At 45.1% G+C, this 18,460-nt stretch overlaps 1 protein-coding gene across 3 annotated transcripts in view; it reads right to left on the bottom strand.

The window, feature by feature from the left end:
- Nucleotides 1-18,460, bottom strand: part of LOC131266159 (guanine nucleotide exchange factor DBS) — a 48,974-nt gene that overhangs the window by 22,804 nt on the left and 7,710 nt on the right. Inside the window, exons 5-8 of one of the 3 annotated variants that reach the window (XM_058268524.1) lie at nucleotides 16,845-17,025; nucleotides 16,455-16,772; nucleotides 16,154-16,363; nucleotides 14,826-15,005 (exon numbers count right to left, since the gene is read on the bottom strand). In XM_058268524.1, the coding sequence (XP_058124507.1) occupies nucleotides 14,826-15,005; nucleotides 16,154-16,363; nucleotides 16,455-16,772; nucleotides 16,845-17,025 (889 nt within the window). The remainder of the gene's footprint in view (nucleotides 1-14,825; nucleotides 15,006-16,153; nucleotides 16,364-16,454; nucleotides 16,773-16,844; nucleotides 17,026-18,460) is intronic. The other 2 variants (XM_058268525.1, XM_058268526.1) reach the window with 2 other exon arrangements.

Genomic DNA, 18,460 nt, shown 5'->3' with positions numbered 1-18,460 from the left:
CCCCCTGGTGATCTTTACTTCATGGTCATTTATTTTTATAGCACACTTCTTCATCCTTGGTGCCAGGGTACGGGTAAGTTTTCCTCCGGCCTCAAACTACCGTTCTATTTTATGTGATTTACTTTTTTTTCTCCACTTCCCCGTCAACGGCCTGTTTTTCTTCAACCTTTTTTTTAACGCCTAATTTCTCGCAGCTTTAACTCTCATCAAGAGCGCCAACGAAAAACACTTCATTGCATTCCAGTCGACGACAAGCACGAACATAACGTCACCACCGCATTTGTTGCCGCAGTTGATTTGTCTTTGTTGCGCGCCCAGGCCGATCGGAAAAGGGTTTTTCTTGCCGACCAGGCTCCACCACGATTGACATAGATTCACACTGTGTGCCGTTACCCGTTCTTGGGACCGTAATAAGAATAAAACGACCCGCAATTAACAGACAAACTAATCTACAGCGTCTTCCTAGTTAGCAAACCCATCATTGTCATGTACTAAACACGGTTGGGAAACATAAGCGGAAGTGGTCATAAAACTTTGTCTAGCAGGTGGTGTGTGTTCGATTCGCAAAACGACTATACTTTTTTATCAGCCAGCACTCGTCGAAAGGATTTATTATATTTTTTTATAAACGTTGGCGAACGCGTCCGTTCTACTTATCTCAACACACGCGCGTTCAAGTGGTTTATGTTTGTAACTCGCTAACCACCGATTTGTCACATATTCTCACATATTAATCAGCTACCATTTGTAGGAAACGTTCCACACTTGGAATGCAGCTTCAAAACGATTTCAACTGTTAATCCATGTTGTTCTGTTCCGGTTGAGATTTACATTCCAAACTCCAAAGGATCTTTCCATTAAAAAATCAAAGCAAGCTTTGTCGTACATCGATTGCTTAGAGCTTTTTCTTAGACTAATATTTCACTGACCGTTTCTACCACACACAAATGAAAAAAAATCACCAAAACTTGAATAATTCAAATATTCACTTGATTAAACACTGCTACGTTTTAATTGCACCAAAATCGAACGTAGCTCAATGAATATCCAAAATCAATTAGGATCGATCATGAATAATTAACAAAATCGTGCGCATGCGAACGCCACGAAAGTACGTCCAACCGCCACGACATACCAGAGCCCAACTGAAGAAACATGCCGCGGCACATGCGGGCGCACTGGTGCGCGCACGATGGCCCGAGAGCAGCGTCTTCCAACGCTCCATGGAGCAAAGGCGCTGTTTCGCTCGCGACTCTCAAACGCGATCATGATCGTATCTGCGACCCCGCGAGTGGAATTCCGTGGAGCGACCTGTCCCTGACGCACTCTCAGTCTCTCCAACATTCGGGGCTCAAGACGCCCGATTGCATAGGACCGGGAAAGAAAACAGCCCACTTCGGAGTGCGGCTGCACCGCTTTGAAGAAGGAAGATTGTTCCCCTCATTCCATCGCACGCCGATGGTTTTGTTTTGCTCTAGCATTTCGCTGGTAAGGGGTTTTCGTGCCAATCATTTCTCATCGATCAATCCACATCACACCGGGTGTCGGTGGATGGCGTCTTTAAGGCTTCTTCGCATGATTCGCATTACGCAAAAACCGCAGAAGCTCGTGGCAATCGTACGGGAGGACTTCGGTAATGGCTGTTGGCGATGATTGGATAAGTGCAATCGATGCGCCAGGAAGTACGTGAGCATCAAATCCGACTGTAGTTATCGGTGGCGGTGGTCACTCTGAAGGACCCTGGAGTGCACCGAAAGTAGGAACTGTTCCTTGTAAGACGTACATAGTGTGCAGGCCAATGAACTGCAACAACCTCTTGATCGTGAGGGAAGTGACCTAAAATGAAACGTTCGAAAAGAGTAAGCTAAAACTGGTTGAACGAAACTTTTGGAAATCAAAACGATCAACTTACTCCCAAGAGTCGATCTGTTAACGAGCGCTTATTCGAGTAAATATTCGAAAGGAACAGAAGTCCGTCCAGAGCATGCACATTGATCCGAAGCATGTTTTCCTACAAAAGATCTCATTAGCCAATCCGATGCGCCTTCGATATGGTGACACGGCGTGCCGTCGTAACTCGCCTGGCACAGGAAGGAATGTTGGTTGGTCGGTTGCGACTCATGCTCTACTTGCTGGTCAGCTACCATGGATCGTGCGCCACGCGTCCAGTAGGTCATTGGAGACAGCAACGCCGGACAACAAGCGGTTCAGGCTAATGACCATATCGTCCCGTGTTGGAACACATGCTTTGCCCCACTTGGTTGTGCCTTTACTTGGCATGTCGCATTGTTTTTCCGCTGTTTGTTACCGTCACAAACGTAACAAAGTGGAACTTGGTAGACATCAAGATGTTCGCCAGTACAGCCCGGTAGGATGATAAAGCCATTCGGGCACAATATCTCCACAGGCACGCTATCGACATAAGATCTCCAAATTGGCGACAGGAGGCGAGCTTGGATCTATATGCCACCCCCGTTGCTAATCATCGTTTGTGAGCTCTTAATTAATGAGATGATGAAAATAGAAACGAAACACATTCCAATTTGAATAAAAATTGTGTCATTCCACGTGTCGTACTCCCCCAACTTAAAATCCTACGCGGCAGGGGGGAGGGTTTTTTTTTATCTCCCCCAAGTGTGGCCAAAGATCCAACGGTACAACGAACCAAACGAGCCTCCACGGGCATTAGTGAGTTGGGGAGTACCCACTTTCTACGTGCAACGCTTGTTTCCGCAACAGAAAAACCGGCTCACTCCCAGCACCGGGGTGTTGTGCTGTTTCGTTGATTCATTCGTTCCGCCCGGGGGGGCTTGCAGGAAAGACGATCACAAACGACGATCTCGGGTACTTGACCGTGATCGAACGAAAGCGAAGCAGCATAACACACACCCAATTGCCGGAAATCCCTTGTTCCAGGCGAACATAACATGTTGCGTGCGTGTATGTTTGAGGGTTTACGCCGTGCCGTTTGCTAAATTGGATATGGCAAAATCGATGACACCTGTTTGTAGAGCGTGTATTGCCTCGTGAGAGAAGTTCGGTTTTTGGGATCGAAGAAATGTGTTACAACTTTTACAACCAAAAGCGACTGTTTGGTCAAGTGGACAGTGCCCGTATTGGACACGTACGAGTTTCGTAACTAATTATAAATTGGACACTTTGGACAGCAGCCAATTTTTAAAACTGTTAACGTTTGTGCTCTATTTACTTCCACGGTGTAAGGAATTGATTTCAAACTTCTTTAATTATTCAACATAGTAGTCAAGAAAAATCGAATTGTTTTTCGTCTCGTCCGTTTGAACTAACTTGAATCAATCGAACCAAAAGAACCTCTGCATCCGGCAGTCTCTGCTTTCTATACGACACAAGGAATGCTATGAATTTCTGAACCTATAAGAAATTCCACTCACGCTCACGCTTGTGTCCATCGTTATATGGACGCCACAATGGGGGAAACTCCTTACGACAATTAAGGGATCACACCTCGGGTTGAGCTTTCGATCGTGCACTTAACCCGAATTAACGTCGCAAGAGACAATCGACGGGAAGAGACGGGTTTTGCACTCCGCCATTGGCAGTGTTTGGGGGAAACGAAACCGTTGCATGCAAATGTTGACGCGGGCAATCTTCTCGGGCTGCGTGAAAGGAGGTAACCCAAGCAATGCGCGGGTTCAATGACACAGCCGTCCCAAAAAGGGAGCAAACGAAACAACCAGCTATACGCGGTTTGGTTCCTATCCATGCATTCATCGAAGCAACGAACCGTGGTAGAGGACCATCAGAAACCGCATGAGGAAGCGGTTGAAATACCTACACAGTAACTGCGCACGCACTTCTTGTCGAATCCGGGCACGAAAGTGAATGCAAAAGCAGCATTGTCTTGGGAAACACGTGCCAATCGAATGACGAACTTGGCGCAACATTGACAATGACGACAGACGGTACCGTAGGGAAAGTAGATTTATTCTTCTTGAAAGGACCCCAGGACTTTACATTGTAAAATAATCAAATTAGATGATTTCGTACGATAGAAAAAATATCATAAATTAACCTGTATACAAAAAATGTCCTTTACATTAAAAATAATGCTGGTACCGTCAAACTACGTTTGATAACCCCGATAGATAAAACTGGACACATATTGATGTAACCTGTTTTACATATTTGGGCTGTTGGGTTCGACTTTGTTCATTGTGAAATTATGTATGTGAGCCCTTTGAAAGCGACCTGAGATTTAAATGTTTGCGCTGCTAACCACGAAACCACAATGTGCACACGTCAAAAACCCAGCTGGACATGATTGACGATAAGGGAACCGATCTGCTTTAGCTCCGACGAAGAGTGAGAGTGAACCCTCAATGCCTCATCCACCCCCGGGGGGGTGTCCAATGCAGCGTAACAATTGTATTAAACGAAGGGAGGCACAATGCCCGGCTGTCAAACACAGGAATTAGTCAAACTTGTCCCACGTTCCACCCGGTACCTCCGCCGCCCTCGGCCCCACCAGGTGTGCCTTCATTTTCACTTCATTTGTTACGTCCCCGTCCGATCGTGGTCGCGATCGTTTTGTTTGTGTCTCCGTAGGGCCGAGATGACAATTATACGCGCCATCGTCCGTGGTGCATTCCGGACGGAAAAGGTCGACGTGCTTCGGGCAGCTTTACCATCGGAAGGCGGAACGCACTGCCGTCTCGAAGGAGGACGGCGGGGATGAATGGATGGTGTTCCGCAACCGGCCGGATTTTCCCGCCGCCACCGGAGCGAACGGGGTGGCTCGGTGGAGAAAGAAAATAATAATCCATTAGTTTTCCGATCCTCGCCGAAGCCAGGCCATTGTTCCAGCAGCTTCCACCACCACCACTGTTGAGTGACAATAATTGGTGATACTGTTCCATTCCCTCCTCCTCCTTGGTTTTCTTCACCTTCCTATCTCCTATCGGCCCGAGGTTCACAGTTCGCTCGACAGCATTTCCGACGGATCACCGCTAACAAGAGGACGACTCGGGCGAATTATGATTGTTGCTGGTTGACGAAGTTTTCCTTCAAGCGACAGATTTAATTGAGAATATATCGTTTCTTACTCAAGCGTGGATTGGTTTGCGTGGCCCCGGAAGCTGGCAAGGCTAACGAACTGCAATCCGATGCACACGGTGCAAGTTACGCCACGGACCAGTCGGCCGATATTCAGCACGGTTCCACCGATCGATGTGCAGAAGCAAAGTTTCTTTCCCTTTTGGATGGAACCGGGTTTGCGGGTTGTGGCGAAGCGATGACAGATTTCATGCAAACTTACCTAAAGGGAGGAAGAGGAAAATAAACGAGAAACGGGAATATAAGTATTATTCATTCAAGCATAAATAGACAGCGTTGCGAAAGGGAAGTGAAATAGAGTGATCAAACATTACTTAAATTTCAGATGAGGTATTTTCACTAAGTTAAATCTTGTGGCAGCTGATGAAATAATTTCACCAGCAGTAATGGCTTTGTCCTAGCCGATCGGTGCACTATCGTCAACCATGGCTGACAACGTTTCAAAATCAGCCTCCACCAACAAGCAGTTTCGTTTTGGTGATCGACCTCGCGGGAATCGTTATCTTCCCATGAGCATGCCCCAACCCCCTGCGTCATCGTAGGCATAAGGCGCCATCGTAGTCCACGATCGAGGTGATTAATTAGTAGCTTTAGTCGCCACATCCCGCACCTCAAAACTGCCCATCGGCACAAGGTGACAATGGTCACGCTGTGTTGTGTTTTTTTTCCTTTTTCTTCAATGAGGCAACACGCGCAGCAACCACGCCGAATTCCCATTTTCGACCACCACAAAGCCGGAAGCATCGCGCGCCGGAAAAGTTGCTTGACTAGTCGTTTGCTGCGCTCCGATGAGCGATTGGGACAGAGAAGAGACGTCCCCCGTCTCTTGGACGGAGTCAAGAGGATTTTATTTAAAGATCATCATACCAATTGGAGGAATGTCTGGTCGGTTTTTAACGAAGCGTAGTTTGTTGCAGTAGATGCAAGTGTATTCTTATGTCACATGCCGATAGCTTGCCGATCGAACTCTGCTCCCATGCTGGTAATCGTATATTTAACGACGATACTTAATCGAGTGATACTGCTTGGCAACGACTTTAAAGAGGATCCCTGGATCTTGTCTCGGGTCGTGTTGCGAATGTTGTTGCATAATTAAGCGATACTAGTCTTGGAACAGTGGAGGCAGAATTGACAAACAACCTAAAACTAATGAGTTTTATAAAGCTATCAATTGCAGATATTTAATGTGTTTCAATCAATCAAACTAAATTTGATATGAAAAAGTTAAAGGATGTATACATTTTATTATTAAAACAAAAAACGCGTTAGCCATCCCCAGAGTTGAAACTAATTTCAGATAATCTATACTGTGACCTACTCTCTTTCTCTTTAGGGCCGTCTTTGCCCTGTTTTCATCCCAAAGACGTACCATCCCCGTTTCGCAACCGCTAAATGCTCATTGCATCTTCATTCCGGACTTACGCAAGGGGATGACCATTGCACAACAAGTTCTGCAGCCGGTTTGCCGCTACACTTCTGCCATCAGTTTTCCCCCCGAAGCGTCAGCCGGAAGAATCGGAAAGTGCAATCGTTTGCTGTGCGAACAGGTTTACCTCGTCGTCCGTCAACGAACTAGGTTACCGGGTTTTGTTGAAACGATCCAAATATACGCAATGTTCCACCGACGCCGCTGGTAATTGAGGTCGGCAAAGATACGCAGATAAAACGCAAACAGAACGAAAGATTTCAATGCGCGCACGGGGTAGCAGCGACGAACCGAACCATTTCGGACTGCTGTTCTATGCAACATCAATCAATTCACTTTATGCAAATTTTTCCAAGCCCAACCGCCTGAGATCGTTATACAAATTGCGGCCATCCTGTGCCAACACCCTTCGACTAAAGCCGTCTTTCATAAAGAGAGCTTGGCGTGCGATAGTTCATTGGTTTGTTTTATTACACGCAACACTCGCTTAGCATTGACGATTGTGACGGGGTTGTTTACGAAAGTAAAACACGATCACACAGCATAGGTTGGGGCCAGATCAGAACGGGGAGCCATTTTCGTCACCTCGACTAACTAACTGACTGACTGTTTGTGTATCTATCGAAAGCGCGGCTTCTTGCAACGCAAACACCTCAAGCGGTGTAATTTACCAAACGCATCCAACAACTCTTTCAATAAGCGTGTGCGAAACAAGTGCACCGTCTCCGATGTCTTGGGCAAAGTTTTCCACGACAAACTCCACTAACAATGCAAGTGCGCAATCATGCACAGCAGAGTGGGTTTAGATTGAGCATTATAGGCGGCAGTATTAGAAAAATCTATCGTGCGTCAACAAGCGCTTGAGCAAGTCGCGGGGGAGAAGATGGAACAATGCATGGGCAATTAAAAATTAATAAATCCCGTCACGGCAAACGGCGTATCGCACACAAAGTCAGTGGCGCTTCGAAGCGTACCCTTTGACGTAAGGGCGCGCTCTAGACGATCGTTGAAGTTGTGTCTATTGCCATGACTCTCCCGAGGGGTTGTTATGGTATTTGGTGTACGATGCGGTGGCATCTTCACACCGACCATGGAGAGTGCAATAACCGTTCCTTATTCTTCGCCACTTACTTCGCGGACAACATGCTGATCTGAAACATTTATTATTTTGTCTGACTAAATTTACAGGAATAATACTTATTGTCTTTTACGGTCCAGAAAAAGCCTAGCTTAACTTTGTAAGCCATGAAAGATATTGGTGGTAAATATATTTCGATTGTCTCTTATCCCTAAACAGTAATCTTATTCCGTCCATCAAGTCGGTTCCCAGCGTTAGGAATAGTTTCAAATTCTTGTTCTTTAGGTTGTAACACGAGGTCACCCTTCTCGTCTACAGCTAATGAAGCATCACTTGAGAATTGTAAATCATTTTTATGACGCGGCGAAAAACGATTAATAACAGAAAACGAATTAAATCTCCTTGGATATTTCACAGAGATCAAGCAAAAACTGATCACCGATGGACCCCGTAGAATGTGCTGAGATTAGGGAAGGGAACCGTTTAAAAGATAGAAACCGTAACGTCACCTTTGCCACTCCTAATGTTCTCTTCGAAGGAAATTGATTAAAAAGGAATAAAAACAGTCTTCAAGCCCTCGACTCCGTCGGTGGAATGCGGACATTGTTTTACGCGGTGCAAGACTGCAGCAACTGTTCTTTTTAATGAATGCACACCCTATCCCCTATCCGATCGGAGGCCTAAGTATCGGACTTAGAAGGGACAATTAGTGTCGCGCCGGGACTATCCGGTCCGGTCACCAACGAAGCTGCTCCCTCCTCCCCGCTAGCGAGCGGTTATCGAGGGAATTGTCTTATAATTTTTCCATCTAGAAGTTTGCAACGAATGAAGAAATTTTCATTCCACTTCCCTCTGCAAGAACCAATGGGTAAAGGGGAAAAGAACAGTTAATAACCGTTAAAATGATACATTTCCCATCATCTGTGGACCGGCGTCTCCGCGTGGTTTTGCCAAGTTCCTCGCGCCATTTCAGTCGCATAATCACATGCAATTATGATGCATTATGCACCGTGCCGACATTCGTCTCGTGCAGATGTGCAGCAGAGGGGAAGATGTAGCCAGCAAACGTTATCTTCACAAAATTCCCCTTACAGCATCACACATCGCACAATGTAACGCTTCTGAAGGCATGCGGGAGAAAAGACGGCCGAACACAAACGTTGGGGAAGAGGAGGTCAAACTGCGAAAGTCAGTTTTTCGCATCCAAAGATTATCCACGATGCTGTTGGCTAACGTTACGACCTGGAAGATGGAATGAAGCAATAGGATTATTAAAATAACTTATGATTTTCGCTTAACGAACAACGCAAACACGCACCCTTCTGCCCATCCTTTCCCGCCTTCCCGGGAGGCCCTACCAGGTAGGGCCAAAGTATCGTTTTTCCTTCAGCTCGACTTACTCCCTGGGAAAACAATACATTTCACAGGCCCTCCACAACACCACCCAACCTTCACATACCCAGTGTGGTGGGTGGAATTTGGGGAAAAATGTGCATCTATTTACCAGCTAGTAAAGTAAACCGATGGAAATAAAGCAAATCAAGCCGTGCTTTCTTTTCTCGTTTCTAACTATAACAACGATGACGCCGCCTACGAATCGCCCTCCCTTACCGGTGGGTTTTCCTCACGGTGGGAAAATTGGACCCTCCTCCCCGAAGCCCCGAAGAAGGGTGGTAATGTTTGATTTTCACTTTTGCTTTTCCATTGTGTGCCTCCACTGGCTCTATTTTTCTTTGCTTTCTTCGCCTTCCAATCCCTGATCCCGGCACCGTTCCCTACGGCCGTGGCTGAAGATACCAAAAGGGTTCCATCCCTCCACCGTGGACCAAAAGTTCATTGAACCGCGCCACCATCGCCATTCTTTTTTTAAATAATTTTCGCGCCGAGAGGCACTTTTTTAGCTAAGCAAATTTTCGTTTGATTCCATCGTGCATCAAATTGGTAGCAATTAAAATTTAATTCCTGTTCCGATCGCTCTTCTGTGAGAGCGCCGCACACAAACAAGCAAGCAAGCGGTCTTGCCGACGATTAGGCATTACCGTAAGTTTGCCGCCACCAATCAAAGTTGCGCGAGCCAATCTTTTGCAATCAGCCTGCGCCTGGATGGATCTGTTTTTAAAATGAAGATGCAACTGTAAACAAAAGGGGCTCTTTTCCTGATGTTGCTGGAAATGTTTATTGGTTTGGCCGAAGGAATTCGAACTGAGAGGAAGTTAAAGCTCATTAACGCGGCGTTTAGCTGTAGCGGATTATGACGACAGCTATTTAAATACGATGGAATTGTACCTCGATAGGGGGAAATTGGAATACTAGAGAAACCTGAATACCGCAGAACCTGTGCAAGGGAACATTTGTAAGGTAGGAAATTCGTTCCCCTGTGGGGGACATATTTATTTGCCATCGACGTTGGAAAAGCCATTAATTGTTGATATTTTATTGTACCCCGATAATTGAAAAGATTTCCTCTTCTCTGTTGGCGTAATACCTTCGGTCATAGTCTTAAGGGCTTACAAGACTTTTTCTCCGGAGAGGTCTCCGTGCTCTTTTCAGAAGAGGTCTCCGTTGGAATTCGAAGCCACGCTCGTGGGACGATTTTCTGACCGGCTTGAACAGATTCAAGTATTTTGATTTAATCTTTGAAAATAAGTGTGCCTCGCAAGTCTCCCGCCGCAAAGAGAAAGTTCTTGTTCTAGCGAAAGTCTAGACGAAAGTCGTCACGCACGGTGGAAATATCGAGAACATCCTGCGGTGCGCCAAACTGGTTGTCCAGGTCTAGGTCAAATGTTGGCTGCACTGGGGACTGGTTGTGCGTTCCCATTTGAAATCCATTTGCAAGCAGTAAGAGTCCCCCCTTACGGTCCCCAAGTCGAGAAGTGAACGTAAACGAATGGTCCACAAGAAGTCTACCGCCAATCCAGGGAGTAGTTCCGTTAGTGGCCAATATGTTTTCACGCGGCGTGCGGCATCTTGTTCGCATTTACTTCCACACCACGTTTGAGGTCAGGCTGGGAAAAAGGCTTCGGCTTCGGACCAACTTCATGCCGGCCAAAAGCCTAAACGGCCGCCATACCTTTGCCGCACGATTACGACAGCATCAACTGCAAGGCAACTCGTTCCGAGCTCGTCCTGCTTTTCCGCTATGCTTCCATTCTACCCTGTACGTCCGCCGAGTCCCGTAATGCGTTGGGGTTCTGAGGAACCTCACAATCTGGCCGCCAGCCTCCGGGAAACGCGCTGACGCGCTCGTGACTTGGCGAGTGCAAAAGACCTACATTACGCAATGTGAATGTGCAACGAGCAGGCGGCGGCGCGAATGCAAGCGGACAGGCAGACAGCCCAGAGCCTCGACCCAGATCCGGTGAACTTGGACGATTAACACACGAAAAACATGTTTCCACCGGCACATGCTGCTGCCCGTCCCCATAAACGGTTGCAATAAAGCAAAAAACCAACCCCTTTCGAACACCCGTACCACTTACCGGAGATAAAAACGGTCTTGGCCGAAAGGAACACAGGGGAAAAGTAGGAAACGTTTTCAATCAGAACCGTAGCCCAGCAACACGGATCGGGGAAGACGACGGCATCGGAATCGATTTTATGATGCAATTCACAAACCACCGGTCCCGGGATTGCCACTGAACCGGAATCTTCTTCATCATCGGCGTCCTATTTAATTGGCAGGTTGTGTTGGCGAGAAGTAGGACACACTTATGTCACTCACCGGGAGGAAAACGTAGGAAAATGTTTATGATTTGACCGGCCGGGAATCCGGTAATACCGCAATGCCCACCATCCACTGGCGCTTTGGAAAAAGAAAGCCAATATTATCCCACATTCTTCCCACACCTAACCAAACGGATCTGGAGCAACATTTCCGAAGCACATATATATTTGTCAAACAGGTTTTTCCTTAGATTTTAACAATAAAAATCCCACTTTTCAAACAATGCCAGGGACAAGAATGGATTGGTTTTCTACCATAAACGATGCAACGACAAACCAATTAAAGAAGACAAGTTTTACAACCGCTTTCACCAGGTATTTCTAAAATAAAAAAGAAGACATTTGTTATACAATCGGTATAACGCAGGACTTAAATAAAAAGCGAGGACTTTAATAAAAATTAAGGAATTATGACAAATAACTTTCTTTGTTGCGAAAAGAACCAAAATGGTGAGCACCAACATCGACTCCGATAATATTCCAGCAACGAAAAAAAGCTTTAAGCAGAAGCTTAACTATTTTAAACACTACACTGCCAGCCACAATACTGGGAAGTATGATCGGTAATAACCCAGAGCAAGTAATTCCAATTCCCTTAATTATTTATTCATTATCCATTCAGCACAGTGCAAACAACACCGGGGCAGTGAGGTCAACGCACATAAGCACTACAACGAGAACTACTGACCGGATTAAAGAAAACTATCTTTTGTTTTAAGAGACTTGAACCAAATCGGAACAACGAAGATCAAAGGCCAACCTCGAAAATTGTAAGTGAAACTTTCAATCAACCATAATTAAAAGTAAGTAAACCAGGGTGGCATGGACTAGCAAGTTCAGTGCGGTGTTTACGAGTAAATTTTAACTGCCTTTTAAACCGAGCTCTTTACTCTTCGGTGCTCATTAATCATCATTTCGCTAGGCAAAGTGAAATGGTTACAGAAAAAATTGCTCATTCGATGTTGCTGTTGCAAACTTAGCAAGAAAACCCATATTAAATAGACCTTTCTTGCCACACGTTGGAATTTCGTTCTACATTTTCATCCCATTTCTCGAACTGATCGCACAGATAACCATTTCCAAGAAGTTGCCCCTGACGTTGTACGTTTCAAAATGCACTCGCTTCTAGGCGCCCTTTACTACGATAGACTTCATGTTTTCCACCGGTCGACCTATATCTAACCGTAACCTTACCCCCGGAGTGGGCAGCAATTATCTGCAACGTAGGGTTTTTTTCCCATCTTCCGCTGTTTCACGTTCTACCACCAAAGGGATAGTTAGTTGGCTTGTTGTGATCTAGTTTTATCCGAAGCGTACCCACGCACGAATTGGTTGTACCATACAAATGTTTTCCCCATAGACACAAAACTGGACTTCATGGTTATTTGGAATGGTGATAGACTTGTTCAATCCATTGCCGAAGCAACAAGCCTTGTCACAAAGCATTCGCCATAAAAGAACTCTTTGGTCCAATCACTACACTTACCGTTTCATTTTACGTACTCCCCCTTCTTTGCGTTGTTATTTAAATTAACGTTATGGGATTTCAAGACGCTGTTCAATGTAGTACTTCCTTCCTATTATTTCGCGCTGGCGAGTGGTTAAGCGCATGTAACATGCAAGCCTCAACACAAAATAATCGAACATTGTTAAGCTTCACCCGAGTTCGGCTTGCGCAAGAGTTCGATTGCGGGAGCTGCATTGATAGCCGATAGGTGGGCAAGCCATTTCGCAGATGAGTATGGAAACAATTACCCCCTTTTGGGTCTCGTCTCGGGTGGCCTGTGGTTTTCTCGCCATGTAGCCATCGATTGCTTTGCAGATCGCTAACTCAATTGAAGCTAGTTACTACATCAAAGCCACGGGTCACAATTGAATTCCATGAAGAAAATAAACAGACACAAAGTTGTGTTTGTTCAATAGCTATGTCTGTTCGCTAATGCAAACCTTAAGCCTATGGATAGTAACAAAAACCAATTATTTCCTTGTTGAATATGAGTAATATTAATAAGTTTAAGATAATCCACCTCTTACAGCATTCTTGTAGGCTAGGATAACGTCATCTTACAACCGTGTAAAACATTTACCTAAATCCAATGGTACGCACAAAAACACAACAGAAATGCGTAACCGTTTCTAAAATGTAGGCTAAACGTATCGTACACGCTCCCATGTTTAATTTCTCGATACCAAAGACTCCACTTTTGCGGCTAGTAACGGAAGACGAAGGCGCTTAATTAATTCGTACAAGATCGTTTCCACCACCAAACACAGTGCGAGCGTTTCGACTCAACTCCCCAATGATAGTTTACGGATAAAGACATTGATTGGATATGCACTACAACAAATTAAAACGGTTCCTATTAAAAGCGTTTGAGGACCAACAGTAAACGGTGTTTAAAGAAAAAACCCAACAACACTCATATTACGTTTGTGGACACAAACTGGACACAATTGAATAATTTTGTCCCGGATTAAAGCTATGGTGCGGTTAGCGCAGAGTGGTGGTTTTGGGGGCAATTTCGTAAACGGCACTCCAAACTTCCTACCCTATCATTACCGAGGGAAGTGCACTTTGATGGAAAACCGTGGACGAATTATCACTCCTCGGATAGTGTGCCGGTGTGATGATGGGTTCAATGGAATTGCAATTTCCTAATGATTTTATTTTCGACCTTAAAAAAATAAATCCAAATTTGGCATTCACATCATTGAAATGGATCTTATCAAATACTTTCAGAATAGAGCGCCCAGAGACTCCAAGGTGTCGGTCCTGGGGGTGGAAGGGTGATCCATTAAATCCACTTAGCGAACGGTAACAGCACCACAGTGTCTGACAGAAATGCCAAAAAAGATTCACATCTCATCTGCCCCGTGAGAAACGAATCCTCGAGTCGATGATGCAACGAGCAAAGATTGAAATACACATTTTTCACACCGATGCTGTCCACAATAACAGTGTTATGATGCGGTACATCTTTAAGCATGTCGCCAACACCATCTCCTGGAAAAAGCGGCTGTCAATACAATTATCTAGGATGAGCACGTAAATGTGGACCACTAAAAGGGCAACTTTGCATCTCCTTTGTGCCCGATCGCGACTGATCAAGTACGTGTTTTTATTACCCGGACCCCCGGTGGTGCGGTCGGTTGTATTGTTTTCCCTCGAACCCGTTGATCCAATTTCAACCACTGCTCTGTCGCCGCCATACATTCCATTCCTTTGTTATTGCTTGTGCAACAGATCGCAAACCCCACCCGAAAAAAAAAACCAAAAACCGATCGAACAGGGTCGAGAGCATTTTTCCATTTATATCGATCGATCGATCGAATGACGCGGATAGGTGCGCGCGCTGGCGATACTTGTTTTGGAAGCCCCCGAATTTAATTGGTTATGTTTTCATTCGCTCGCCACCAGCTTTCGTTATGCATATAAGCAACCCATTTTCGAATAGGAGAGTAGGTTAGGATGGCACCAAACAATGCAGTTCAACTAGAGGCACCTACCTTGCTGTACGAGCGCCGTGTTCGGAACATGGGATGCGGGGCTCCACCCGGTGGTTGCAGCGGAACAGCCGGTTCCGGCGTAACGGTTTGCACCGGCCTCGGAGGCTTCAGGGTGAGTTTCTTCAGTGTGGTCATGCGCTTATCGCACATCAGCTGCACGTCGTCGATTCGCTGGAGGACCTGTAACAGAGAAGTGAACGAGTGAAGAAATGCCTTTTAACACTTTACGAGAAACATTTAAGCCAAAGTAGAATTGACCGGATCGGACGAGTAAAAACCACCCTCGATAGCGATACGGAGAATTCATCATCTCGGCAAGCACGTGCACATTGAAGTGTTATGACACAAACAACCGCAAGAGAAATGTAAAAGAAGCTACTGCAAAGCAGAAAAACAAAACGGCGTGCTTTGATGCTGCACCCGAGGCAACGCAAAACATGCTTGCGTAATCATTTTCGACAACCGCATCATCTTACAAACGAACGAAGACAACGAGGCAGCCGTCTGCACTGCGAGAAAGAATCATCTATCCCGCGGGCGGCGGAGGCTGCGGTGGAGTCTTCAACGAAAAAGCTCCACATTTTCGGTGGCAAAACATTGACAAAAGGTGTCATGACTTTCTCGAGTGTCGGGGGCCAACGATGTGAACTATGCAGACTGGGCTTTCTGCTACGCTTCTCTGCAGTGGACGGTTACATGAACCGACCAAAATTGTTGCAACCACCGGCCTCAAAAATCGAGAATAAATTGAGGTTTGTATTCAAAGCGGAAACAAAACAAATGACAGCATTAAACCATAAGTAGCTTCCCAAACCAGAGGCGAGGAACCACGAATAGTATGGGATGTTCAACCCCGCTCCAGTAAAACCAGTCCCCAACGAAGTACATTATACGGAAGAGTGAATCTAATGCTTTGGATTTTGAAGATGCAACATTTGCCGGGCAAGTGGCTCCGGTGGGGGTCATTTCTGATGGTTCCACAAGCTCCCACACCAAACACAACTCGAGGAATTACGTGATACTTTCACCTCTCGTTTTTCGCATAAATATTTCAACTCTCCTGGTCTAAATAGATCCACTTTCGCTGTGGGAAAATTGCTGCCCGGCGATACGCATTCATTCAAACAGATGTCATCGCGAAATTTGCTCCATGTTTACAGCACCGAAATGGCTACGGCCAACGTACCGCAGCATCGTTGGCTTATATTTCTTGCCGAACGAACAACATAAACCGTCCGGATTTGGGGTTGTACTCCTGCATAATTTTCTAAGCATCTGGTTTATTTAAGTCCTGACGAAATAGGATACATATCGAATCATCAGCTCACCTGCGAAACAAGCGCCTTAGTTTCCAGAGTTGTACTTTCTAGGATTTCATTCTTAATTTCTTTTGGACTAGATAATTTAAATTCCGCTGCAGACGCCAGATAGTCTTGTATCTCCTGCAGGCTCTGCTCGGCGATATCGGCCGATACCGAACACTTTTCGATACGTTGCGTCGCCAGCAACTCAATACCCCGCGCACACCATTTATTGGCCTACAAAAAGAGACAAAAGGATGTTGTGAATTATATCTCGCAGCAGTCGTTACTGTTTCCACATTGTAGCAAATATGTCTGCTGTCCATACCTTTTCGACGCGCTCCATCAGCTCTCGGGCCCTCGCAAGCGTATCAATCCGCTTGGAGATTCGACTGTCAATGAGATCGCACACGCGCCTCAGCTCGTCGCACTTCGGTTGTACCACCTCCTTCGGGCAGGAGCTGATGCAACCTTTCGTACCAATCAGTCGCTGCCCGGTCGCAATGACCTGTCCGGCTCGGTCCACGTCTACACTGCAGAGATGCTGATATTCTTTGGTTTCCAACAGCAGCTGATCCATCCTCGCCACCGTTTCTCCTATCTCCGTCATGTCCGAAACGGTTTTCAAGTGTCGGTCAAAGTTTGCCTACGAAGGGGTTGCAAAATGAAAATGTCTTATCGAGCTTGTCTGCGCACCTGCCCAATCCCGGTTACCAACCTGCAGCTCCCGAAAGTCCTGCTCAAACCGACGAAGTTCGAGGCATTTCTTCAACCGCGACAGGTGAATCGTCCAGAAGTCTTCGAAGTGACGCTCCGTTTCCTCCAGTTGCACCAAAAGTCTGTGACAATCGCGACTGTCATCAAGATGATGCATATTGACATTTAAATAATTCCTTGCACTGGGTTTTTTTGTAACAGGGTTTTTTTTTGAGATTTTCGTTTCAACAGTTCAACCATGTACAGTTAAGTTACAATGTAATTCAATTGGAAGAGCAGGACGCGTGTGAAAATACAAATATGAAGATGGAAACATGATGATGGTTAAAATACATTACGTGATCGTTGAACGTGTGCGAGTGTCAATGAACGACGATGGCAATGATTCAGAGGCTCATGCACAAAGAACAAAAATCTTACTCGAAACACATTAATACACGACAGTGTTAAGTGATGTGAAAGTGGTGTGCTCTTGAGTGTGGTGCCTTTAACAGGTGGCCCTTCTGTTTGCCCAAGTTTAACCGTGAGGAGATGCTTTGTGGTGGGTGTGAGTGAAGATCAGCATTAAATGCATCGGAAAATTGCATCATCTGTACTTGTAAAAAATCAAAAGTTTGTGAGTAATTATGTTTTTGGTAAGAGTTCAAAATACAGTTTTTGCTCAGTGCTTATAGATGTGTATACAAAATAAATGCTGTGTGAATCGCGTGTCTGTATGTGCGGAAGGTGAACCGTGGTGATGCGAAAAGCAACCGACAAAAAGAAAACACTACTTTATATGTCGAAATAGATAGAAATTGAAGGCATTCAAGATAGAATAAAATTTTAAGCATAAGTTAGACACGGCAAATATACACCATAATGGTCCACCACGTTTAGAAGTATCATTTTAACGTGATAGCAAACGTCTTTTAGAGTGATTTCAGGAAATGGGAATAGTAATTATGTAAGTAAGCGCTAAAATAGAGAGCATTCACAGCCCATTAAAGCATTACGCCAGTCCGATACTTGTAATAGTAGAGGCAACAATAAATGTAGCGACGATCAAAAATTGGATAATAAGAAGATCTTATTCTATAACAAATAGTTTATTGAAAGGATACTTGTGATCTTGTGCGTGGTACTAAATGGATTTTTACCTCGTCCTTTTCAACTGATCCTAACGAAATCGGTTAGTCATTTTCTTTTCACTATATTCCCACGACAATGTTTTGTTATCAAATAACCAGTGCAAGGCAAATTATTTGCTAAACTATCTCTTACATACTATAGGACAGTGCATGTCGTTTGGAGGAACATGTTTATTTTTACCTACAGTTTTTCGTTCATTTCTATTGAGTTCTTCCAAACGACATGCATGTGGTACCGATCAATAGCGAGCGAGTTTTTCTGAATAGATTATTCTAGAAACTATGGAAAGGAAACACAACGCAGAAACATAGTTTTCATTCCAAAAAAGATCACTAATACGACACGAACAAATCACAGTGAAAACAATAGAACAAGGAACAGAGGGGAGTTAGAAAGAAGTTATCCATTTCGCGCAGCGCTCTATTATCAACTTCATGTTTCACATTCCAGAGCTTTTTCTCAAACTAGGTGATTGCTCCCGTCAAT

The sequence above is a fragment of the Anopheles coustani genome, chromosome 2 (assembly GCF_943734705.1).
Source record: "Anopheles coustani chromosome 2, idAnoCousDA_361_x.2, whole genome shotgun sequence".
Classification (NCBI taxonomy): domain Eukaryota; kingdom Metazoa; phylum Arthropoda; class Insecta; order Diptera; family Culicidae; genus Anopheles; species Anopheles coustani.
Note: the sequence above shows the minus strand (reverse complement) of the source record. Positions and strands in the feature narration are given on the sequence as shown.